The 26,534-nt window shown below is 44.8% G+C and overlaps 3 protein-coding genes across 3 annotated transcripts; 2 read left to right on the top strand and 1 right to left on the bottom strand.

The window, feature by feature from the left end:
• The first annotated feature begins 351 nt into the window (after positions 1-351).
• gpia (glucose-6-phosphate isomerase a) lies at positions 352-13,256 on the top strand. Its single transcript, XM_020653588.3, has 18 exons — positions 352-596; positions 3,097-3,187; positions 4,444-4,512; positions 4,920-5,039; positions 6,259-6,342; positions 6,433-6,579; positions 6,710-6,781; positions 6,991-7,035; positions 7,719-7,772; positions 8,308-8,368; positions 9,171-9,214; positions 9,891-10,043; positions 10,147-10,276; positions 10,369-10,445; positions 11,519-11,647; positions 11,766-11,841; positions 12,719-12,785; positions 12,883-13,256. Exons 1-18 carry the CDS (start codon positions 478-480, stop codon positions 13,004-13,006), a joined length of 1,662 nt encoding a protein of 553 aa, XP_020509244.1. The 5' UTR covers positions 352-477; the 3' UTR covers positions 13,007-13,256.
• Positions 13,257-13,389: 133 nt separating this feature from the next.
• On the top strand, positions 13,390-21,139 carry hsd17b2 (hydroxysteroid (17-beta) dehydrogenase 2). The gene is made up of 5 exons (XM_065956755.1): positions 13,390-14,728; positions 19,476-19,688; positions 20,085-20,270; positions 20,380-20,517; positions 20,732-21,139. The coding sequence occupies exons 1-5, from the start codon at positions 14,479-14,481 to the stop codon at positions 21,070-21,072; spliced, it is 1,128 nt and encodes a 375-aa protein (XP_065812827.1). The 5' UTR covers positions 13,390-14,478; the 3' UTR covers positions 21,073-21,139.
• Positions 21,140-22,594: 1,455 nt separating this feature from the next.
• On the bottom strand, positions 22,595-26,157 carry mphosph6 (M-phase phosphoprotein 6). Its single transcript, XM_020653591.3, has 5 exons — positions 26,001-26,157; positions 25,193-25,305; positions 23,887-23,977; positions 23,512-23,612; positions 22,595-23,341 (listed from the first exon to the last, which is right to left on the bottom strand). The coding sequence occupies exons 1-5, from the start codon at positions 26,049-26,051 to the stop codon at positions 23,206-23,208; spliced, it is 492 nt and encodes a 163-aa protein (XP_020509247.1). The 5' UTR covers positions 26,052-26,157; the 3' UTR covers positions 22,595-23,205.
• Between the last annotated feature and the right edge of the window lie 377 nt (positions 26,158-26,534).

Below are 26,534 nucleotides of genomic sequence, written 5' to 3'. Positions count from 1 at the left end.
CGCATGGAGACCGCCATTGATGGAACTCCAGCGCCCCCTGCAGGAACGGATGGGGGACGTCACTCAGTCTTCAAACATTCATATTTACAGTCTGTGGTTACAATAATAGTCATAAGTTGATTATAAAGGAGTCTGTAATTTTGGCACTAATCTGCCTCCATACTTGAATAAATCCCCATTAAAAGCATTGTCATGTCCGTGTTACATAATCAAGCCTCGGGTCTGTGTTTTCGGCACGGCTGTGCTCCCATAGTTCAGTACATGCGATAGTACATTGGGCGGGGTTTTGCATAGGGGCGGGGTCAGTGCTCATTGGCTTAGCCGGATCTAACCACCTCCGCCCCTCCCACCCCCCCTCAGCTGTGGATCAGCTCCGCACGGCCTCCTCATCTCCTCCTGAGCTCCGCACAGGGACCAGACCGCCTCAGAGTAGCAGAAACGGGACCACTACCTGACACACCGCTCCACACCTCCATCATGGCGCTCACCAACGACCCCAACTACAAGAAGCTGGAGCAGTGGTACCGAGACAACGCGGGCAGCCTCAACATGAGGGACATGTTCGAGTCCGACAAGGACAGATTCAGCAAGTTCAGGTTGGAGGACACACACTCACACACACACACACACACACACACACACACACACACACACACACACACTGTGGACGTGAGGGGAGGAGGAGGGGGCGTGATGCCGACAGAGAAGCACTGAAAGCGGACACATGTCAGGTAGTCCCTCTGCATGCTTGAGCCCAGGTGTTAACACACCTTCTTCAATGGTCTCTGTCACTGCGCTTACGTTACATCTGTGAACTCTATTCTCCCTCTCTGTGAGCTACAAGGTCACGTTTCATATCCGCGTTCATTCCTTGACGTTAGACGCTCCCAGGTGTGATGTTCCGATCTGTCCTCACCTGTGAGAGAAACCCTCCCGCTGCTAGAACACCGCGAGCCCTCTGCAAACCAGCGACAGGCCTCACTTACTTTTAAATCACCCACATACGAATACTAGCTGCCTTGCTAACGTCACAGCATCCATTATCGGACAGCCGTACACATGTTTCGGTTTAATTGGTGACCGTGTTATCTGGTGACATTCAGCCGGAAGCATAGCTAAAAACAGCAGTTCAAAGAGGAAAGTGTCCCCTCGATGCTTTTTATTTACTTTTACCATTAAATAAATATCTGATGAGTGCATATATTTAAATGATAATAAAACAAAGAAGCATTCGTTTCCGTCATTGTAACTTCTGCTGCCTTCACGTGCTCCTCGGAAACATCGTACTTCCCAGTTGTGCTTCGTAAAGCCGACATACAGCCCCATTCAAGTGCTCTGGTTGTAAAAAAAGTCACCCAAAGTGATCAGCTCAGAGCTGGTTTGAGCTACGGCAGCAGAATAAAGAGCGTTGATTGAGCTTTAGGTAAACATTATCAAAGTGAGTAGACTCACCTTTCATGATTCACAGTTTAAAGTTTGATCGCTGGTTACAGCTCATAGAAGCATTCTCTATAATGTGCAACTGAAAAGTACCTATTTGACGTCACTCCAAAAAGCTTTAACTGGATTAACTCAAAAAATACAAATGTATGTTCAGCTCTGCGGCGAGAGACGTAATAATCAAGCAACAACAAATCCACAACCAAAGTCGTTGCCAAAACTTTTAATTATCAATTTTATCGATTGATTGTTGCAGCATCACAGTTTCTGCTATTTGCACTTTAGAATCAGAATCAGTTTTATTGGCCAGGTATGCTCACACACTTCAGTGATCTGTTCGCTCTTTGTATAAAAGTATTACATGAAATAACCACAGTGCAGAGGTGAGTAGTGTAAACATGCTGAAATAAACATAATAAAATGACATAATAGATGAGTTAAATTGTAATCCTGCACAGCTCTGTGACTTTAATTATTGTTTGAATGTACTTAGTTTAGTTTTAGTTTTACTCCTGCCTGGGCAACGAAAACGTTGAATTGAATATTCCCGAGGAGCACTTGAAGGCAGCACAGCCGGTTGAAAGTCACCAGTTAACACGGACACTCTGTAAGCCGTAACACCCAGACTGTGACAGCTTCCCTCCGTCAACCTCTTAAATGTTGAATTAAAGCTCCGTGACTTGATGAAATGTCTAATCATCATATTTATCTGTATTTTAAACATCCAGTTTAAGACGTTTGACACGTTCAAGAGGAGATATTTTATATCTATTAATCGTGTTCAGACATAAGATAGGTAAAGCTAACGAGCTTGAAGGAACCTGTTGGTACTTCCTCATCATTAAAGCTAGCATGCTCCAGTGAGTGTCCGATAATGGAAGCTATGCGCTGAGCAGTTTTATCTGTTCATTCACAGTTTGATCACGTTGATTGGAAACACAGGATGGAGAGGGAGGTGAATGATGAAGATGGAAGTGACTGGTGGAACTCCTCCTTCTCCTCCTGCACCGAGGAGGAGAAGGGAGGGGGGGGGGGGGAGGGGGAGGGCTACGTGCGCTGCAGCACATCCTGCAAGGCTGCAAAAAGAATCTGTCCACATCTCACAGAACATCACAAAACACACAGTAATAATATTAACAATGCATGATGTACTGATTAAGTTCAGTTGTGTGTGATGATAGAGTCACTCTGATTCTGAGTTATTTGACTAAAGGAGAGAATCAGAGTCAGGTTGTCTGTTTCCACAGAGAGTTGGATTATGATGCCCGCCATGGCGCCATCAGCACGTTGCTGACTGTCAGACAACCAGAAGAGGAAATACAGATATATATACTTTTTAAAATAAATGACTCTTTACCTGGAGTGCTGGATTAAAACCAGGAACATGTATTCTTTCATATCATGGGGACTTTAAATCAAATGAGTTAAAAATGTAAAAAACACTAACAGGGGGCGCCGTATAGCCTAGCGGTCATGCTGTGCGCCTCCATGACAGCGGCTGTAGTCCTCGTCCCTCGGCCCTGACCTGGGCCCTTTGCTGCATGTCATCCCCCCACACTTTTGTAGTGAGAGCGTTAAAATCGTCCCAGTGAAGGCGGGCGGTGTACCGCTGTGAATCTGTCCCGTTAACACTTTAAATGAATGTGTGTCAAACAGCACGACGCTGCAGACGGACGACGGAGAGATCCTGCTTGACTTCTCCAAAAACCTCATCAACCAGGAAGTCTTGTCCATGCTGCTCGCCATGGTAACACACACACACACACACACACACACACACACACACACACACACACACACACACACACACACACACACACACACACACACACACACACACACACACACACACACACAGAGCTATATCTGTCATCGCTAATCAACAGTAATCCTCGTACTGACTCAGATTAAAAATCCTGTCGCTCCACAAAAAACTGAAGTCTGTGTAGTATGTGTATACAGGAACAGACAGAATCTACAGGTATACAGACAGGTGTATGCAGGTACAGACAGGTGTAAACAGGTACAGACAGGTGTATTCAGGTGTTCCCTAGGCTACAGGTGAGGTCTGAAGTCTTTAATCTTGCGCCTCAGAACATTGCAGACTGTAGACATGTCAGATGTGTCATATTTACACCTGATCACACAGAAACAGCATGTCTGCACTGGTTACTGTGGTAACAAGACAACTGCCATCTTCACACGTGTAAAGTTTAAGCGTGACGCTTCATCATGTTTGTCTGTGAGTCCCGTTACAAGTGACCAGAGAGAAACTTTTAATCCAATCACAGCGAGCGGATTGAGACTGGTGGTATTAACGTCAGACTTTATAATGAATTAGTGACTCAGCACTTTTTTTAAGTAGTCTGACTCATCGTTGAGAATAATTAAACACGCTTTTCTTTTCTTCTCACATCACATGATATAGATACCTGTTCGTTACCACAGCAACAGAGATAGAAGTCCTGCACACCTGATGTTTGATACATTATTTTTCATGGTTAAATGTTGCAGACAAACTCCTGAACGCTGTCTGAACATAAATCCGGTGTAAACGGGGTTAGCGTTAGCTTCAGTACTGTTCTCTCACACTTATTCTCTCGCTACAGAACACATGATGTTTTAACGTCTCCACGTTTGGACACATTTGACGACCTTACCTAAGCGTTGGTCAATCCTCTGTAACCATGCTTATATTTTGAAATCTGGAGGTCAAACCAGATTTACTTCACTCAGTCACAATGGATTTCTTCATCACAGATAAACACACTGCTCTGTTTTACACACACAATGAAAAAGGAAGGTTAGAACACACACACACAGGTCATTGTCCTGACACACTGTGTTAACATCAGAAGGAATGTGGAAACACAGCACACAGTACTTCCTCCTCAATCTGTACACACACATACATGAGGGTTACGACAGATACCGACGTTTTCAAATTGTTTCAACATTCAGTGCGTGCGTGCGATATGATGCTGATGTGTGTGTCGTTCTCAGGCCAAGTCAATGGGAGTGGAGGAGGCTCGAGAAAAGATGTTCTCTGGAGAGAAGATCAACTTCACTGAGGTACAAACATAGCCTGCATCACAAACATACCTATAACATACTAACCAAACACCGTGAGAAATGAGAAAAACATGGAGGGAATTCAATTCTGTGTGTGTGTGTGTGTGTGTGTGTGTGTGTGTGTGTGTGTGTGTGTGTGTGTGTGTGTGTGTGTGTGTGTGTGTGTGTGTGTGTGTGTGTGTGTGTGTGTGTGTGTGTGTGTGTGTGTGTGTGTGTGTGTGTGTGTGTGTGTGTGTGTGTGTGTGTGTGTGTGTGTGTGTGGAAATGTAGTTGTGTAACAGCTTCCTCAGTGACTTTGCAGTTTCTTTAGTAAAAACAGATTTCAGGTGTGAATATTTAATATGTATTTTCACTTCATCTGTTGATCATTTGAATATTGTTATTGAATATTGTGTGTGTGTGTGTAGGGTCGTGCGGTGCTCCACGTTGCTCTGCGTAATCGCTCCAACGAGCCGATCACTGTGGACGGTCAAGACGTGATGCCGGAGGTGAACCGAGTTCTGGACAAGATGAAGGCGTTCTGTCAGGTCAGTGTGAACGTTGGTTTTACAGTGTAAAAGATTAAAACAAATCAGCAACCTCCAGTGTTACAAGATGCAGCAGATGCTGAAGTGTAAAATCCTGCAGTTCCTCGAGTGTCCACTAGAGGCTGCTAACCCTTAGCTCCAGCTCTCAGTCTGTCGTTAGGTTGACTGAAAGTTAGACTAAAGCCCTTTTTCAAACCAACCCCTACACCCTCCCCCTCTGTGACGGAGTGCACTCCATTAGAAGTGACACTCGCAGCTGAATGAAGTTTCCTTCATCAAGGTGTAGGGTAGAAATACAGCGGCAGGCTTTGGGAAAAACTTCCCTCTCTCAGGTGGAAACAGGAACTGGGTGTTACCATGGTTACTTAGCGGTATATTGCGGGATCAGCTTTTTTTTTGGTAGCTAATGCATTCTGTAAAAATATTTATGTAGCCTAGATTATTCTTCTTCTTTATTATATTAGTGTAAACTTATAACAAAACTATTAGATTGAGCCTACATTGTTTATTGTAATTTATAATTTAAGTTAATTTATTGTCACTTTATAGAACAGGGTGTCCAAAATTTGTGCAAAGACAAGGATAATATTGTTGAACATCAGAGCAGCAACAAGTGTATTTTTTTGTTGTTGAATTGAGATTTCACAAAGACATCAAAAGTAAAAAAATAAGAAATTCATATTAACAGCGAAAAGTTGTCTGCAACATGATTTAATATTCTTTTGTTTTTTTTTACAGTCCCTGTAAATATGAAACACTACAATAAATAAACATAAATTTGATTCTCAGTACACATTTGAAGTTGTTAACGTCTGTATGACGATATTAAATGTCTATCTTAGTTGGAGCAGTGTTTGTAGGTACTTGAACTCACAGTTTGCTTCATCCATGACGACTGGACACAATAGGCGTCGCACGTGATTCAAAAGTCGGCATCGGTGCACACTCACTGGTGGAGGGTTTTATAACCCACTACCACTCCCCACTAATTGGTTTGGGACGGACTTAATATGGTAAACCCTCCGCGAGGACGCGCAAACGGAGGGGTAGTGGGTAGGGAGAGGGTGTAGTGGCTGGTTTGAAAAAGACCCTGAGACACCATTTCCATCATGGAGACCGCCATCAATGGGACTCCAGCGCCCCCTGCAGGAACAGACAGGGGATGCTACTCAGGCTTCAAACATTCATATTTACAGACTATGATTTGTGTTTTTTGCAGAGGGTCCGCAGCGGGCAGTGGAAAGGCTTCAGTGGGAAAAGCATCACTGACGTGGTGAACATCGGCATCGGGGGCTCTGACCTGGTGAGTGACCTGCAGCTGAGCACGCGAGAGAGTCTCAGTCTGATGTGGAATAAAGCTCTATCTCTAACGGTGTGTTTGTGATGTGTTCAGGGCCCTCTGATGGTCACCGAGGCTCTGAAGCCGTACTCATCCGGGGGACCAAACGTTTGGTTTGTCTCAAACATCGATGGGACTCACATGGCCAAGACCCTTGCCCAGCTCAACGCAGAGACCACGCTGTTCATCATCGCCTCCAAGGTGTGTGTGTGTGTGTGTGTGTGTGTGTGTGTGTGTGTGTGTGTGTGTGTGTGTGTGTGTGTGTGTGTGTCTGTGTGTCTGTGTGTCTGTGTGTCTGTGTCGCTGACTCACTTGGTGCTGTGTGTTTCAGACGTTCACCACACAGGAGACTATCACCAACGCAGAGTCTGCCAGAGAATGGTTCCTGAAGACCGCCAACGATGTGAGTTGATAAAGATCCACCTTCTTACTGAGCAGTGGGGGGGAGTGGAGGGGGGGCAGACTACCAGGGGCCCCCATATTGTCATACAATATGGATACCTATGTTATTGTCTCTCTCTCTGGTCAGATGAAATATGATCTGTGGATTATTTCATGATGGCAGCGTAGATCTCATCACCTCGTCTGCTCTTTCTCTCTTTTGTTTCACAGAAATCTGCTGTGGCCAAACACTTTGTGGCTCTCTCCACCAACGCAGTGAGTAACATTCAAACTGCTTTGATTCAACCAATCACAGCTGAGCCATCAGGAGGAGGGTGTGACTGTCTGTGGGAGACGTCAGGACACATCAGGCTGATGTCAGGGATTAAAAACAAGTGAAGCATGTTGATCATGTCACTGATAAAGGAGCAGCTTCTCACATCACCTTTCAGTCCGTCATTAAAACATTGTTTATGTAGGAATTCAGAAGATGAGCTTTAATGAAATCATCTTCCTCTCGTCCCACCCTTCCTCAGTAAACAAGTCTCAGCCCTTCTCCTTAGTTACTGTTGCTAGGGAGGAAGAGACAACACAAAACACAGTGGGCTGCAGCGGTGTACTGATCCCGATCGATCTTGGGGAGAACAGCTCTGTGTGTGCATGTGAGTGTGTGCATATGTGAGTGTGTGTGCATGTGTGAGTGTGTGTGTGTAGCTCCCGCTGTGTGTTTACACACCAAGCTCGCCCTTCAAGAACAACGCAATGAAATATAAACTTGCACACATGGGGATACGTTGTGGATTTAAAATATGGGAAAGATGTGGTGATCAAATCAGAATGTTTCTGTTTCATTTCCACACAAACAAGAAGAGAAGATGATGATGTGAGAGATTAACACCCCTCTCTCTCTCTTTCTCTCGCTCTCTCTCTCTCTCTCTCTGTCTCTCTCTCCTCTTCAGGTCAAAGTTAAGGACTTTGGAATCGACACAGCCAACATGTTTGAGTTCTGGGATGTAAGTGTGTGTGTGTGTGTGTGTGTGTGTGTGTGTGTGTGTGTGTGTGTGTGTGTGTGTGTGTGTGTGTGTGTGTGTGTGTGTGTGTGTGTGTGTGTGTGTGTGTGTGTGTGTGTGTGTGTGTGTGTGTGTGTGTGTGTGTGTGTGTGTGTGTGTGTGTGTGTGTGTGTGTGTGTGTGTGTGTGTGTGTGTGTGTGAACTCTGTCTGGACGATGGTCGTCATGGTAACATATAACTGTTTGATACCACGGCAACAAAAACAGCAGACGCAGGCACTAGATGTTGTGTAATGTCACTGTCTGAAATGCACAGATCACTGGGCACAGTTTGGAGAAGTGGGAGGAGCGAGGGATTGTGCTCTAGCTCCTCCCTCTTCTCTCGAGCCCCTCCCACTTGATCAATCGAACTTTGAAGACTTAACTGATCAGAGATGTTTTAAGTACGTGGTATCAAACATCTGACGACCTGAGTCAGGACTCGTGTGCTGTGATTGGTGGACTGACTGTGTGATGTCATGTTTGCTCCTCCTCCTCAGTGGGTCGGAGGTCGTTACTCTCTGTGGTCAGCCATCGGTCTGTCCATCGCTCTGCATGTAGGTACGTCTGCTCCTAACCTTTCCTAACCTAAGATGAGGGGAGGTAAGAAACATCTTTTAGAAATAGATCAGTGAACATCTGTCCATCCTGATGATCTGATGGCTCTGCAGACGTAGCGTTTTACTGCACGACTCGACTCTTAACTCAAACATGTCTGACGCTCCGATCTCAGCGGGTCCAATCATCGAGTGCACAGCGTGTGTTTCTGCAGACTTAAGCATAAACCAACAAAGATTACTTTAAAAAACACGTTGTGAAACGTGAGCGACAGGTGATGTAACAAAAAGAAATGAGTCCTTACAATTTGATCAGCTGCGCTCACATCCTGTCTCCTGATTGGAGGGTTCATAATGTGGGAATAACGAAACTAACGTATCTTCAGAAGTTTGTCCAAGTTTGAGGCTGATGAGTGAATTCTGAAGGAAGATGAAGGAATCTAAATCTTTTTTTCATAACAAATATTATCTTGAAGGATCTTTAATACAAACCTGTGTCATCTGCATACAGCTGGATGTTACAGTCTGTTATATAGAAGAGTTTCATAAACTGTAAACGTGACAGGACCCAGGACTGACCCCTGAGGAACACCTTACATCTTGGAAGATTCATTAAACCAGTTCATTGTCCTTAAAAAGATCTAAAGGGTTCGGATCAGACTCGTCTCAAACTTAAGAGCAAACTTATAAAGAGTTTCTCTCTTTTCTATTTACTGACTCACTTTATAATAATGGTTTACTAAACGTGTTTCACCCTCTGCTCTCACATTGACATTTGACGTTAACTTCGGATGTTTGTGTTTCAGGTTTTGAAAACTTTGAGCAGCTTCTGTCCGGAGCTCATTGGATGGTAGGAGAACATTTATTATTGATCAGCTGTTCCCGTTTCTCTCTGAGACTCGGAACACTTACATCTGCTGTCTTAAACAACCTGTCTGTCCTCATCATGATCCTGTCTGTCCTCATCATGAACCTGTCTGTCCTCAACATGAACCTGTCCTCATCATGTACCCATCTTTCCTCATCATAAACCCCTCTGTCCTCATCATGTACCCGTCTATCATGATCATGTATCTGTCTGTGCTCATCATGTACCTGTTGTCCTCATCACGATCCTGTCCGTCCTCATCATGCACCTGTCTGTCCTCATCATGTACCTTTCTGTCCTCATCATGAACCTGTCTGTCCTCAACATGAACCTGTCCTCATCATGTACCCCTCTGTCCTCATCATGTACCTGTTGTCCTCATCACGATCCTGTCCGTCCTCATCATGCACCTGTCTGTCCTCATCATGAACCTGTCTGTCCTCAACATGAACCTGTCCTCATCACGATCCTGTCCGTCCTCATCATGTACCCCTCTGTCCTCATCATGTACCCGTCTGTCCTCATCATGAACCTGTCTGTCCTCATCATGAACCTGTCTGTCCTCATCATGTACCCCTCTGTCCTCATCATGAACCCGTCTGTCCTCATCATGTACCTGTCTGTCCTCATCATGAACCTGTCTGTCCTCTCTCTGCAGGATAACCATTTCCGCAGCGCCCCTCTGCAGCAGAACGTTCCCGTTCTTCTCGCTCTGCTTGGCGTCTGGTACATCAACTTCTTCCAGGCAGAGACTCACGCCATGCTGCCCTACGACCAGTACATGCACCGCTTCGCCGCTTACTTCCAACAGGTCAGGAGGGGGAGGGGCTTCATCTGTTAAGAGGAAACAACAACAAAACACACTGACAGGAAACTTAAATACAACAAACAAACACATTCATTCGTGTGTGTAGGGAGACATGGAGTCTAACGGGAAATACATCACTAAAGATGGAAGCCGTGTGAACTATCACACTGGACCAATCGTGTGGGGGGAACCAGGCACTAACGGACAACACGCCTTCTACCAGCTCATACACCAGGGTAACACACACACACACACACATCAGCATCATATCACACGTTTATATGTTGTTGTTTTCTGTGAAGCGTTCAATGACTCGTTTCTCCTCTAGGAACTCGGATGATTCCTGCTGACTTCCTCATTCCTGCTCAGTCTCAGCATCCAATCAGAAACAACCTCCATCACAAGGTACCGCCCCCTGACCTGCTCTGAGTCCTCTTATCTGATGCAGGAACACTTCCTGTTCACTTGGACTCACCTGTGTGAGGTCACAGCGTCAGTCAGGTGGAACATGATCAGAGTGAGCTGCAGGTGTTCTCACGTCCTTGTTCAGGGGAACAATTGACGACTCTCCACCTGAACATTAGCTCAAATATACACTGCCTGTCCAAAAAAAAAGTCGCCACCTGGATTTAACTAAGCAAATAGGTAAGAGCCTCCCATTGGATAATAACTGCATGGGCGATTATCTTTCAGCTGGCAACAAGTTATTTAACCCCAACTGATGCAATGAGTAGCTTCTCATTTCTTAAACAACCACGTTGAAAGACCCATCCTGTGGTCGTGGAAAAGATGTTAAGTCTGTTTGAGAAGGGTCAAATCGTTGGCATGCATCAAGCAGAGAAAGGAGATTGCAGAAACTACTAACTTTGGGTTAAGAACTGTCCAACGCATTATTAAAAACTGAACAGAAGATTTACCCTGTTCCACAGTGATCAGGGTAAGAAGAGAGGCAGATGAAGTGATGCACCCATCATGATCTGGGGTTGCTGCAGTTGGTCAGGTCTAGGTTCAGCAACATTATGTGCCCAAAAATGAGGTCAGCTGACTACCTGAATATACTGAATGACCAGGTTATTTCATCAATGGATTTTTTCTTCCCTGATGGCACGGACATATTCCAAGATGACAATGCTAGGATTCATCGGGCTCAAATTGTGAAAGAGTGGTTCAGGGAGCATGAGACAAAATTTTCACCCCATTGAGAATCTTTGGGATGTGCTGGAGAAGACTTTGCGCAGTGGTCCAACTCTCCCATCATCAATACAAGATCTTGGTGAAAAATGAATGCAACACTGGACGGAAATAAATCTTTTGACATTGCAGAAGCTCATCGAAACAATGGCACAGCGAATGCGTGCCGTAATCAAAGCTTAAGGCGATCTAACGAAATATTAGAGTGTGTTTTTTTTGGTGGTGACTTTTATTTTGGCCAGGCAGTGTATTATTGTTCTAATTATTTTGTGTGTTTGTGCGTTCAGATCCTGGTGGCGAACTTCCTGGCTCAGACTGAAGCTCTGATGAAGGGAAAAACTTCTGATGAGGCTCGAAGAGAGCTGGAGGCTGGCGGCCTGAAAGGAGACGCTCTGGAGAAACTGCTACCACACAAAGTAAGAACATCATCATCATCATGATGTTGTATAACCTGAGGGATGACAAAGGGTTAAATATTAAACATATTAATATTAAATCAACTTTCTCTGTGTTCTTCTTCTCTTTCTTCGGAAGGTGTTTGAGGGAAACAAGCCGAGTAACTCCATTGTTTTTAAGAAGCTGAGTCCGTTCATGCTGGGAGCTCTGGTCGGTGAGTTCTCTTCATCCATATATCAAATAAAAATACAGACAGACCGTTAAAGGACCAACCAGTGAGATGTGTAGTGAGTGAAATGATAAAGTGAGCTTACTATATGATCAGACATTAAGGAAACATGCTATGTTGAAGTGCTGGCTTCTCTGACAAGAATGCAGCAGCCAGTATGTCCTCCTAATTTTAGATTCTGGTCCTGAATGCTCTGGATTTGTTTGGACCAGAGAAGGTAGACGGTTTTAAGGCACCACCACACAGCCGTTTTGGACGCCCCTCGGTTTGCAAGATATGAGACCAGTTATCAGGTCAAACCAACAGGTGTGATGGAAGCGGGCAAGACAACTGGTCTAAAAAGCCTAAACACTGAAGCTTCAGAGTCCACCACATGGCAACCTGCGTGAGCATCGACTCTAGAGAGGAGGGAGGGGGGGAGCCCAGCTCTCTAAAATGTTTAGAATTTAGACTGCAGTACCCGTTTTTAACACTAGGGGTCAGAGTTACATACTGCTCCTTTAATCTGCTGCTGTTTAGATTTATACCACCTGATGGCCACTAGGGGTCACTGTTCCTGCAGGTAAACAGGTGGGACACAGTGTTAACATGGTTTTATAAATGTGTCATGAATCCCTCGCAGCAGGTTTATAGAAATATCACTTCTTTAATATGACTGAAGTTTCAGGGTGAGATGTAGAAATAGGCCTGCATCCTGAAAGTGAATATGATAGTGACAATCAGGAACACTAATAAGACTTCAGTGATTCAAAATGTTTGAATGATTATGAATGAACAAAGACATGTTTGTCGTTTCACCGCACAGAAGCAGCAGCTGCCGTTTAATGGACTTTAAGGTGAATTCATTGATTCTGTTTTTCAGCCATGTACGAACACAAGATCTTTGTGCAGGGAGTCATGTGGAACATCAACAGCTACGACCAGTGGGGGTGAGTCTACACACACACACCTGAACACACTACACACACACCTGAACATATTACACACACACCTGGGATCTGTTGTTCATGTTTTTTTTCTGCTCAGGGTTGAACTGGGGAAACAGCTGGCGAAGCAGATCGAGCCAGAGCTGAAAGACGACTCGGAGGTCACCTCCCACGACTCGTCCACTAACGGACTCATCAACTTCCTGAAGAAGAACTTCGCCTGAGCCCCCTCCCCCTCCTCCTCCTCCTCCCCCACTCTGTACTCCTCTGTCATTGGCTGAAGCTCTGTTTTGGTCCGTTCAAGCACTTCCTGTTTGTTGATGTGATACGTCACATGTAGCAGTGTTTAAACTTGAAAAGGGAGATTATATATCGCTTTAAAGGGAGAAGAGAAAATCAAATGTGCAGATGTTACTGTAGGTGACCACTCTAGTCAGCACTGCCTTTCAAAATAAAAGCCCTGTTGTCACTGGATCACATGGTTTTGTCTTATTTCTACGGTTGACATGATAGCAGAACTGTGCACCAGTTTGTTTGTGATTGATGAGTTCATTACTCTCACACTCACCATAGATTCAGAATGTAAAGCATATTAAAGAGCCCATATTATGCCCTTTTTGGGATTCGTATATTTAATCTATGTACCTACTTTTGTACGTTCACAATAGATAAAGTCTGAAAAAAGTGTCTGTTTTCATGTACTGCTCCTCCTTGCTCCCTCTACACTCTGAGTCCGTCAGCTATGCTCTGCTGAGCCCACACTGTTAGACCCCACGTGGGCCAAGTCTGCTCTGATTGGTCTGCCGATCCGCTCTGCCGTTATTGGTCAGTTGCTCAGCACACGTCTCGGAAATTTCAACATGAGCTGCAGGGCTTGCCACAACGAGCCAATGGGCTTAGATCAGTGATCTCACACTGACAATGACGTCAGACTGACAAATTTTTATCGAGGGGGGCTAGAACCAAGCGTTACATGCAGCTAATGCTACAGCTAACAGGAGGACGTTGGAGAAGCCGGGTTTCCGCTGACTTTGAATTTTTGCACATAGATGTGCCTAAACATGTACAGGACACTTGGAAAACACACTAAAGAGCATATAAAACCAGAAAAAGCATAATATGGAACCTTTTAAATAAATCTACGACAGCACGACAGCACCCAGAGGTTAAAGGTCAGGGACTGAATTAGCTGAGGTGACACCAAACATACAGCTAGCAGCTCCCACCAGTCACTCTAAGAGGCCATGTGTTTAAACATGTTTATTTTAACATGGGGCTCTATGGGGACTGACTCACTGCAGGAGACAGACTCTAGTGGACACTGGAGGAACTGCAGCTGTAAAGTTGGACATTTTAACATGGGGCTCTATGGGGACTGACTTACTTAGTGTATACTTCAGTAGAGTTAATATACCAAAGACTCTTGTCTCCTGCTGGAGTTTGAAAGACGTTGTCCGACTAAAACAGAATAAAATGTGTCTGGATGATCTTAATCTTCAGTGAGATTTGACAGGAACAGAACCGGTTTGTTTCTTTATCATATGTGAAGTGGTCCATGAAAGAACAGGTTTCTAGAAACACACCTGTGGAGGAGAACAACATACCTGTGTGCAGAGTGGGCGGGGCTATGAGTGTGATGACTGTGTAAGATTTTACATGAACACTTAGCTGTAGGAGATGAACACATCGTCAGAGGATGGAGATCACTTCCTGTTTCTGTTGGGTGTCTGCAGCTGTGTTTGTCATCACTCTGCTCTGGAGATTTATCTGGGGAGGTGGGACTCATGTTGGGGCCCTCATCGGGGCCCTCGGGGCCTCCCTGTGTTTTATCCTTCCTCCCGTCTACCGCGGGGTCGCTCTCCTCGGCTGCAGCTTCATCCTGACCTTTGTCACTGAGAGGAGAGGCGAGCTGCTACAGGCGGGGGGAAGAGCGGTGCTGGTAACAGGTCAGTCAGACCCCTCTCATTTATTTCCGTCCAGTGTTGCATTAATTTTTCACCAAGATCTTGTATTGATGATGGGAGAGTCGGACCACTGCGCAAAGTCTTCTCCAGCACATCCCAAAGATTCTCAATGGGGTTAAGGTCTGGACTCTGTGGTGGCCAATCCATGTGTGAAAATTTTGTCTCATGCTCCCTGAACCACTCTTTCACAATTTGAGCCCGATGAATCCTAGCATTGTCATCTTGGAATATGCCCGTGCCATCAGGGAAGAAAAAATCCATTGATGAAATAACCTGGTCATTCAGTATATTCAGGTAGTCAGCTGACCTCATTTTTGGGCACATAATGTTGCTGAACCTAGACCTGACCAACTGCAGCAACCCCAGATCATGATGGGTGCATCACTTCATCTGCCTCTCTTCTTACCCTGATCACTGTGGAACAGGGTAAATCTTCTGTTCAGTTTTTAATAATGCGTTGGACAGTTCTTAACCCAAAGTTAGTAGTTTCTGCAATCTCCTTTCTCTGCTTGATGCATGCCAACGATTTGACCCTTCTCAAACAGACTTAACATCTTTTCCACGACCACAGGATGGGTCTTTCAACGTGGTTGTTTAAGAAATGAGAAGCTACTCATTGCATCAGTTGGGGTTAAATAACTTGTTGCCAGCTGAAAGATAATCGCCCATGCAGTTATTATCCAATGGGAGGCTCTTACCTATTTGCTTAGTTAAATCCAGGTGGCGACTTTTTTTTTGGACAGGCAGTGTATATTTGAGCTAATGTTCAGGTGGAGAGTCGTCAATTGTTCCCCTGAACAAGGACGTGAGAACACCTGCAGCTCACTCTGATCATGTTCCACCTGACTGACGCTGTGACCTCACACAGGTGAGTCCAAGTGAACAGGAAGTGTTCCTGCATCAGATAAGAGGACTCAGAGCAGGTCAGGGGGCGGTACCTTGTGATGGAGGTTGTTTCTGATTGGATGCTGAGACTGAGCAGGAATGAGGAAGTCAGCAGGAATCATCCGAGTTCCTAGAGGAGAAACGAGTCATTGAACGCTTCACAGAAAACAACAACATATAAACGTGTGATATGATGCTGATGTGTGTGTGTGTGTGTGTTACCCTGGTGTATGAGCTGGTAGAAGGCGTGTTGTCCGTTAGTGCCTGGTTCCCCCCACACGATTGGTCCAGTGTGATGGGCGTGTCCAGGGGCCCCCTTGAACTCTAAATTGTCATCCCAAAATCCAAATCTGATGGGCTACTTGTCTAATCAGAGGCAGACGTTTTGTTGGTTGTAAATAAATACTTGAAAATTCCAAACCAAAACTTGCGCACCCTGTTGGTCTTACCTTGACAGCGTGCACGAGTTTGCCATCATTGTTTTTGAGTCTCTGAAGAATCAAACTATAAGATTTAAATGTTGCCAAACTGTGTAAGGTACAAGTACATATCATCAAATTGGATAGGAAAGAGCTTGTTGTCTCTTCCTGTTGCAGGTTTTGTTGCAGGTTGTCTCTTCCTGTTGCAGGTTGTCTCTTCCTGTTGCAGGTTGTGATGCAGGTTGTCTCTTCCTGTTACAGGTTGTGTTGCAGGTTTTCTCTTCCTGTTGCAGGTTGTGTTGCAGGTTGTCTCTTCCTGTTGCAGGTTGTGATGCAGGTTGTCTCTTCCTGTTGCAGGTTGTCTCTTCCTGTTGCAGGTTGTGATGCAGGTTGTCTCTTCCTGTTGCAGGTTGTCTCTTCCTGTTGCAGGTTTTGTTGCAGGTTGTCTCTTCCTGTTGCAGGTTGTCTCTTCCTGTTGCAGGTTGTGATGCAGGTTGTCTCTTCCTGTTACAGGTTGTGATGCAGGTTGTCTCTTCCTGTTGCAGGTTGTCTCTTCCTGTTGCAGGTTGTGTTGCAGGTTGTCTCTTCCTGTTGCAGGTTGTCTCTTCCTGTTGCAGGTTTTGTTGCAGGTTGTCTCTTCCTGTTGCAGGTTGTCTCTTCCTGTTGCAGGTTGTGATGCAGGTTGTCTCTTCCTGTTGCAGGTTGTCTCTTCCTGTTGCAGGTTGTGATGCAGGTTGTCTCTTCCTGTTGCAGGTTGTGTTGCAGGTTGTCTCTTCCTGTTGCAGGTTGTCTCTTCCTGTTGCAGGTTGTGTTGCAGGTTGTCTCTTCCTGTTGCAGGTTGTGATGCAGGTTGTCTCTTCCTGTTGCAGGTTGTCTCTTCCTGTTGCAGGTTGTGATGCAGGTTGTCTCTTCCTGTTGCAGGTTGTATTGCAGGTTGTCTCTTCCTGTTGCAGGTTGTGTTGCAGGTTGTGTTGCAGGTTTTCTCTTCCTGTTGCAGGTTGTGATGCAGGTTGTCTCTTCCTGTTGCAGGTTGTGATGCAAGTTGTCTCTTCCTGTTGCAGGTTGTGTTGCAGGTTTTCTCTTCCTGTTGCAGGTTGTGATGCAGGTTGTCTCTTCCTGTTGCAGGTTTTGTTGCAGGTTGTCTCTTCCTATTTCATGTTGTGATGCAGGTTGTCTCTTCTCTCGGCGGCTGTGGCTCAGTTGGTAGAGTTGTTGCCTCTCAACCAGCAGGTTGAGGGTTCAATCCCCAGCTGTGTGTGTGTGTCTGTCAGGTTGTGATGCAGGTTGTCTCTTCCTGTTGCAGGTTGTCTCTTCCTGTTGCAGGTTTTGTTGCAGGTTGTCTCTTCCTGTTGCAGGTTGTGATGCAGGTTGTCTCTTCCTGTTGCAGGTTGTGTTGCAGGTTGTCTCTTCCTGTCGCAGGTTGTGTTGCAGGTTTTCTCTTCCTGTTGCAGGTGGTGATGCAGGTTGTCTCTTCCTGTTGCAGGTTGTCTCTTCCTGTTGCAGGTTTTGTTGCAGGTTGTCTCTTCCTGTTGCAGGTTGTCTCTTCCTGTTGCAGGTTGTGATGCAGGTTGTCTCTTCCTGTTACAGGTTGTGTTGCAGGTTTTCTCTTCCTGTTGCAGGTTGTGTTGCAGGTTGTCTCTTCCTGTTGCAGGTTGTCTCTTCCTGTTGCAGGTTGTGATGCAGGTTGTCTCTTCCTGTTGCTGGTTGTCTCTTCCTGTTGCAGGTTGTCTCTTCCTGTTGCAGGTTGTGTTGCAGGTTGTCTCTTCCTGTTGCAGGTTGTCTCTTCCTGTTGCAGGTTGTGATGCAGGTTGTCTCTTCCTGTTGCAGGTTGTCTCTTCCTGTTGCAGGTTGTGATGCAGGTTGTCTCTTCCTGTTGCAGGTTGTCTCTTCCTGTTGCAGGTTGTCTCTTCCTGTTGCAGGTTGTGATGCAGGTTGTCTCTTCCTGTTGCAGGTTGTCTCTTCCTGTTGCAGGTTGTCTCTTCCTGTTGCAGGTTGTGATGCAGGTTGTCTCTTCCTGTTGCAGGTTGTGTTGCAGGTTGTCTCTTCCTGTTGCAGGTTGTCTCTTCCTGTTGCAGGTTGTGTTGCAGGTTGTCTCTTCCTGTTGCAGGTTGTGATGCAGGTTGTCTCTTCCTGTTGCAGGTTGTCTCTTCCTGTTGCAGGTTGTGATGCAGGTTGTCTCTTCCTGTTGCAGGTTGTATTGCAGGTTGTCTCTTCCTGTTGCAGGTTGTGTTGCAGGTTGTGTTGCAGGTTTTCTCTTCCTGTTGCAGGTTGTGATGCAGGTTGTCTCTTCCTGTTGCAGGTTGTGATGCAAGTTGTCTCTTCCTGTTGCAGGTTGTGTTGCAGGTTTTCTCTTCCTGTTGCAGGTTGTGATGCAGGTTGTCTCTTCCTGTTGCAGGTTGTGATGCAAGTTGTCTCTTCCTGTTGCAGGTTGTGTTGCAGGTTTTCTCTTCCTGTTGCAGGTTGTGATGCAGGTTGTCTCTTCCTGTTGCAGGTTGTGATGCAAGTTGTCTCTTCCTGTTGCAGGTTGTGTTGCAGGTTTTCTCTTCCTGTTGCAGGTTGTGTTGCAGGTTGTCTCTTCCTGTTGCAGGTTTTGTTGCAGGTTGTCTCTTCCTATTTCATGTTGTGATGCAGGTTGTCTCTTCTCTCGGCGGCTGTGGCTCAGTTGGTAGAGTTGTTGCCTCTCAACCAGCAGGTTGAGGGTTCAATCCCCAGCTGTGTGTGTGTGTCTGTCAGGTTGTGATGCAGGTTGTCTCTTCCTGTTGCAGGTTGTCTCTTCCTGTTGCAGGTTTTGTTGCAGGTTGTCTCTTCCTGTTGCAGGTTGTGATGCAGGTTGTCTCTTCCTGTTGCAGGTTGTGTTGCAGGTTGTCTATCCTGTCGCAGGTTGTGTTGCAGGTTTTCTCTTCCTGTTGCAGGTGGTGATGCAGGTTGTCTCTTCCTGTTGCAGGTTGTCTCTTCCTGTTGCAGGTGGTGATGCAGGTTGTCTCTTCCTGTTGCAGGTTGTGTTGCAGGTTTTCTCTTCCTGTTGCAGGTGGTGATGCAGGTTGTCTCTTCCTGTTGCAGGTTGTGTTGCAGGTTGTCTCTTCCTGTTGCAGGTTTTGTTGCAGGTTGTCTCTTCCTATTTCATGTTGTGATGCAGTTGTCTCTTCTCTTGGCGGCTGTGGCTCAGTTGGTAGAGTCGTTGCCCCTCAATCCCCAGCTGGGCAACATATCTGATGTGTCCTTGGGCAAGACACTTAACCCTGAATTGCTCCCACTGCTTCAGTGGTGGTGTATGAATGGGATTAATTACTTCTGATGGATGATACTACATAGCGATCACTACCATCAGTGGGTATGACCTGCGGTGTAAAAGTGCTTCGAGTAGTCGGAAGAATAGAAAAGCGCTATATAAGCTCAAGTTCATTTACCATCCATTCCTGTTGCAGGTTGTGATTCGGGGTTTGGTCACGCTCTGGCAAAGCGGCTCAGTGACGAGGGCTTGCAGGTGTTTGCAGGTGTTCTGGATGTGAACGGAGGCGGAGCTCAGCAGCTCAGAGAGCGAGGATCTGAAAAGCTGAAGGTGCTGCAGCTGGATGTGACGGACAGCTCGCAGATAGAGACTGTTCACCGGTACATCTGCACTCAGGTGGAGGACACAGGTAACACTGAACCCCACGCTATGAACAAGACCTTATTCAGGTTGCCATGGTATCAACTTGTCAATCACTGGCAGCCCTGCCCTAACTCCTCCCCCTGATTCCTGGTCTCTTTGACTCAGTTGACCGTAGTCACAGTTCAGTATGTAGTGCTGACTGTTCAGTAGTCTGAACCCTCGTGGTCATTCAGTAGACTGAACCCTCATGGTCGTTCAGTGGTCATTTTTTGGGTCAGTATTCTGAACATTTCAGGATAGATATTAACTTCCTGGTTTTATGCAGTATGGATCGGATGCATCCTTTCAGGAAATTAGTTGTTTTTTATCACCCACAATGCAGTGCAACATTAAACGTAAAACGCCACTTCAGGACCCTGTGATGCGTTTGTGGTCTCTGCAGGTTTGTGGGGTTTGGTGAATAACGCAGGAGTCCTTCAGTGTCCCACAGACGCAGAGCTCCACCCCATCACGTGGTACAGCCGCTGCATGGACGTCAACTTCCTGTCGGCGGTGAGGATGTGTCAGGTGTTCCTCCCTCTACTCAGGAGATCCAGAGGACGCATCGTCAACGTGACCAGCATGGCAGGTACGTTTAGTGTCGTCACGGTAACACATTTTTAAACTTCTTTTCCTATTCCTTAATCAATAAGTTTATGGATAAAGTGAATTGATGAAGGCAATGTTTCTTTCTCCAGGTGAGGTGCCCTTGCCGATGTTTTCGTCTTACGGAGCATCGAAGGCCGCCATCAGCATGTTCTCCAGGGTGCTGAGGATGGAAATGTGTGTGTGGGGCGTCAGAGTGACTTTAATCCAACCTGGAGGCTTCAGAACAAGTAGGTGTGAGTTCACTGTGACTACTGACCTCTGTGGGTTATGACTCAGACTCTTGATATTAGATGGGGCCTCAGTGAACCACTTCAAAAGGTCCAATGACACCTGGTTAAATAAAACACACCCCTTTGCTTCCTGGACTCTGACGTCTTTTTCTTTAAGTGTTCCATGATCAATTCTGCCCTGAACCCGGATCTCTCTGTTTCTTCCTCTCAGGTATCTTCGGTAACAGTGAAGACGTCTCTCAGTTCACAGATGAGGTCCTGGCGGCTGTGTCCCCTGAAGCCAGAGAGGATTATGGGAAGATGTACATCTCGTCCCTCCCCGGCTTCCTGTCCAAAATGTCCCAGCAGTCCTCAGAAGACCTGTCTCCAGTGGTGGAGGACATGCACCACGCTCTGCTGTCTGTTCATCCCAGACCACTTTACACCCCTGGACAGATGGCGTGGCTGCTCCCGCTCCTGCACCGCTGCTGCCCCGCTGCCGTGTCGGAGTTCCTCATCAGGAGACTGTTTGTACCAAGCGCCTGTCGACCTACAGGACTGACGACCAGCTGAGAAGCTAAACACACAAACTATTAAACAAGAACCAACATCCAGAAGCCGAAGATCTAAAGAGTCAGTAACATAAACATTTATCAGGTCAGAGAAGAAAATTATTTTAACCTCGGCTGTATTTTCACTCAGTTCAGTCTTTAAATGACTATGGCTGTGTCCGAAATCACTCACTCATTCACTACTCCCTATTCACTATATAGTGAGTTTAATGCAGTGGACTATATAGTGCACTAGCTCAGCAAAATTAAAAAACATTTCGGATACTACTCGCTCACTCACCGGCCGCTGACAGTGACGTCATTGTTGTCGCGCAACTGAAACGCGCAGCTTTGCAACGGCTGAGGATCAATAACAACGGTAAATAACAGCATGAATTTCTGTGATAACTCATATTATACTGAGTGTATTTTCATGAAACTTTTGCAAATAATAAATACTTATAAAATATAGAATTTTACATAATGAGACATATTTTCGGACCAAAACTAAATTATTTATGCTCACAGACTCTCGTTTCTCGTCTGTCATCAACATTAGGACAAACTAACATCACTAAAGTTGATGATCTCTTAATCTTTATTAAAACTGATCATAGAGTTCAGTAAAACGCTCTGAATATGAACTTTAATGAGTTTCTGTGTTCATGCTGGTCACTCCTCTCGTCTGTTTGAGAGCTGCCGAGTCAAAACCCAAACACTATAGTGCACTATATAGTGGATAGGGAGTGATTTCGGACACAGCCTATGAAATATTTACAGTCTGCATTAGACATTTCCCACAATGCAAAGCAGCAGGTCAGAGGTCAAAATGACGGACAGCAACATTCATCGCAACAGAGGAAATAATCCCAATCAGACCAAACCACACAAATATATCTTTATTGATTTTGTAAATCATGAAAATTTAAATTTATCTCTGCTCAGATTTTTTCAGACTGTAAGCGGACGCTACACTGTAGCGGCGTTTGACGTCTGTTGTTTACTTCCTCATTCCAAGACCAGAAACCATTTTAGCTGGTTCTGGTGTACTGCAGATTAACCAGGGACTGGAGGTCAGACTACAGACTGCTGTAGGGCGCAGTACGATGGACACTAGCAATGTACCATACTACATACATGTTACATGCTACAGTAACATGTAGTCCATACTACACAGACAGAAGCAACACAAATCTTCATCTCATGAATGGATGTTTATATATCTCATATTTTAACATTTTATTTCTGTATTTCTTTTGAAGTAAATCTTCATATTTTATCATCTCTGTGATGGTAAACGGTTTCTTGTAGTCTTTGTTTTCTCTTCTTCTGATGTTGTGTTTGAAGCATTTAAATAAAACTGTTGCTGTGATGAACTGGTCTTAAAGAACCCTGTGATTGATAAACTGGTCTTAAAGAACCCTGTGATTGATAAACTGGATTTAAAGAACCCAGTGATTGATAAACTGGTCTTAAAGAACCCTGTGATTGATAAACTGGATTTAAAGAACCCTGTGATGGATAAACTGGACAGACACATGAAGTCACTGATCTTTGTCTTTAATGACGTGTCAGCGTTCTGCACACACACGTTTTATAACCACGATAGCCTCAAAGATTCCTCTCTTTCTCTTTTATAAAAACAGGATGTATAACATCCAACCAGCTCTAACATTTTGTACCTGCAGCACGTTTATACACAGATGAAAAAAGAAAATAATTTTATATAAAAATGGGTTAAAGTCACACACACACACACACACACACACACACACACACACACACACACACACACACACACACACACACACACACACACACACACACACACACACACACACACACACACACACACACACACACACACACACACACACACACACACACACACACACACACACACACACACACACACACACACACACACACACACACACACACACACACACACACACACACACACACACACACACACACACACACACACACACACACACACACAGCTGGTCGAGGTGGCGGTCCTTCATCAGCTCGTTGCGGTGAACCATCGAGAACTCGAAACACGTCCAGATCTTCCTCCTCAGGTCAGAGGAGATGTCCAGTTTGACACAAAGGTCTGTGAGCCGCACACTGGCCACACACACACACTCTCTCTTCAGTCCTGAGGCTTTAGAAACGCTCTCTTCGTGTTCATTTCAACAACGTTCTGGTTCACGTCTTCTTTCTCTGTTGCCGCTCGCTCTCGCTTCTTGGCAAACTTCTTCTTCATGCTGCCGACTAAATTCTCGTACCTGAGGAGAGAGAACAGGTGAATGCAGCTGAGCAGCTATGACCCTCAGAGAGTCACATGGTTACTTCCTTGGCAGGTTTGGCTCTCTCTCCTTTAACTCAAGAACCCTGTGATAAACAGAAACAAGGCTTAAACACGTGGCTCCTCCCCCTCCTGAATGTTAGTCAGTACCTCAGAGCCATCTCTTCATCTGTCACGTCTGTTTGCATCCGCCTCAGATCTTCTTCTTCTTTCTCTGTCTCATCTTTTGGATTCATCAGGAGCATCAGTTTCTGAGAATCAAACACCGTCAGAGACTTAAAACCAGAAACTTCACAGACATGTTTGAAGGAGACTCATCAACACTGATGAGGAAGAGGAGGACAATATGTGGCCGCTGTTTGGTGTTAATCAAGAATCTTAATCTAATCTCCTTCCTCTCAAATCAAGTCAAACTCATATTTTCTGCTTTCATTTCAGGGCTGCATGAAGACATGAAGCCAGAACAAAGATGCTCACACAGATCTCTGATAAACAGCAAAGCAGACGATCAATTATTCAACAAACCTCAACTTCTGGATTAAAACCTTTGAAGGAGATGCGACCGTACTTCAGCTCCTCGCAGGGAACAAAGCTCTTCTCCTCGATGATCAGGTTTCTGACAGGACCAACCAAATAGTCAACATTTGAAACTTTAAAAACACAGGATTATAACTCAGGGTACGGCTTCAGTTCTGATAAAACACTAGAGTCATTAAAGCTGACACATCGTAAATTTAAAGGCACGCTCGAGGATTATATTCATGCTGAACTTAAACGTGGAGTCTGACCGTGTGTGTTTACCAATCGATCCATTGAGACTAAAATTAACTGATTTTTAAATGAGGTTTGGTGGAGATCTCGGTACATGCACAAGGCAGAAGGCATCACTTCTAGTTCCCTAGTAGTATCCAAAGGCATGCCGCAGGGATCAGTCCTGGGACCACTACTCTTCATTTTATATATCAACGGTCTCCATAAAAATGTTATTAATGCACATTTCCACTTTTATGCTGATGACACTGTGATATACTGCTCTGCACCTACTTGCTTTTAATACTATACAACGTACCTTGTGTGACTTAAAACTTGTGTTTTCAGCAGTGTTGACTGCTGATAAAACGAAACTCATGATGTTCTCAAACTCAAAGTCACTGAACCTTCCTGCTATCACTATATACATTAGACTCCGTTTCAAAGCCCTGAAACGGAGTCTAAGTCCAGATATCTGGGATATGTGATTGATGATTCTCTCTCTTTTAGGCCTCACATTGAAAAAATTAGTAAAAAGACACCAGTTAAAATTAGGATTTTATTTTAGAAATAAGTCTTGCTTTTCATTTAAGGCCAAAAAAACACTTGTTGCTGCCACTTTTACATCAGTGCTGGACTGTGGCGATGCTATTTACATGCACACATCCTGACAGAGCCTACATGGATACTGTGTACCATGGGGCGCTGAGGTTTATCACCAATCTAAAAGCTCTAACTCACCACCGCTTCTCGTATGGTCGGGTTGGTTGGTCTGCCCGTAGACTAAACCACTGGCTTATTTGTATTTATAAGAGTATTCTCTGCCTGCTTCCATCCTGCCTACTGAGATACATACAGGAAGTTACCATCTTCACTCGCAGAATTTACACCTTCTAACCATCCCTAAAGCCCGTAGTGAGCTGGGGAAAAGAGCTTTCAAGTATGCTGCTCCCTCTTCTTGGAATCAGTTGCAAGAAACTTTAAATCTTCGGGAGCTGGTTTCCTTGACTGTTTTTAAAGGTCGTCTTAATGATCTGGAGGCGGGTCTATCTGACTGAATAAACAAATGTCAAAACTTAACTCTTTAGTCTTTAACTCAGGCAGGTCCAGGTACCAATGTTCATCACTGATGATTCTCTTCTCATCTTCTTCCAGCTGCTTCTTCGTCTCAGCGTCCAGACCTCGCTGCATGAACTGAGGACACACACCCGGTCACACAAACTTATCACCATCGTTTGAAACCATGGCAACTAAAGAGGAAGTCCTAAACACCCATTGTTGGGACATGTAGGGTTTTTAAAGGTTGCCAATGTGTCAGTTAGCCAGTGTTACGGTTTAAGAAGTGACCGTGTTAACTGGTGACCTACAGCTGAGTGTGTCTGGTTGTCATGGTTACACCAGCTGTGAAAGTCCTCATGAATGCTGGTTTAACATTTTTCTTATCAAACACATCTGATATTTTTTAACATTAAATGAAAGATTTCATTTATTTCATTATATTCATGTCATTTATTTTATACATTTACTCCTCTCTCTCTCTCTCTCTCTATATATATATATATATAAAAACTTAGAGAAAGACCAATCGTATCCCTGTCATGTACCAAACCTGACTCAAAGCTGTGACGTAATCACGGCTGTGTTAACCAGTGAAAACACGCAGGTACACTCCGCGTGCCTCAGGTTATTTAGTGATTTAATCAACTTTATGAATTATTTCTGTGCTGTGAGGAAGGCCGGACGATTAACGGACTCAAACTTCACGTTATCGTTTTAAATACTGCGGGAAAGTAAATATTGTCTGATTTCTGAACAGGATCCGGAGCGGAGGTCGTCACCCTGAGAGCTAAAGCTAACTAACACTCGGCTGTGTTCGTTAGCTGACTCACCTTCATGCGCAGCAGGTTTTTTGACAGTTTCACGGAGTCGCTGTTCATCATTTCACGGTTACAGACTTTAAACTGAACGACACGAGGACCGGAGAGTCGACCTTTACCGGAAACCACGCGTTGTAGCTGCAGTTTAAACCCAGACAGAAGCAGCCGACTGTCGAGCAGCTTTGAACGAATAGCAGTCCGGCTAATCTACCCCTGATATCCCCGATGTTTAAAAAGACAACAAAAACATTTTAGATTAAAAACAAGAACAAATGCTTTAACCCTTATGCCATGATAAGAAAAAGTTACGTTGGGACTTTAAACTGCTATAAATTGATGATAGATCAATGTTTTTCCCCATTTTAAATTTTTTCATGAAGGGGTTCTTGTTTGATTTATATCATGATTTAATTAGTCGCAATTAAAAATAAATCCTTTAGATGTTTTGATCATAACCAATAATATATATTTTTTCAAATTACATTATAATTCAATATTCTAAAAAATGTTTTGACTTAGATTATTATTAGTATCAGCGGCTTCGGC

The sequence above is a fragment of the Labrus bergylta genome, chromosome 7, assembly GCF_963930695.1.
Source record: "Labrus bergylta chromosome 7, fLabBer1.1, whole genome shotgun sequence".
Classification (NCBI taxonomy): domain Eukaryota; kingdom Metazoa; phylum Chordata; class Actinopteri; order Labriformes; family Labridae; genus Labrus; species Labrus bergylta.
The sequence above is the reverse complement of the archived record's forward strand: the minus strand, read 5'-3'. Positions and strand labels throughout refer to the sequence as shown.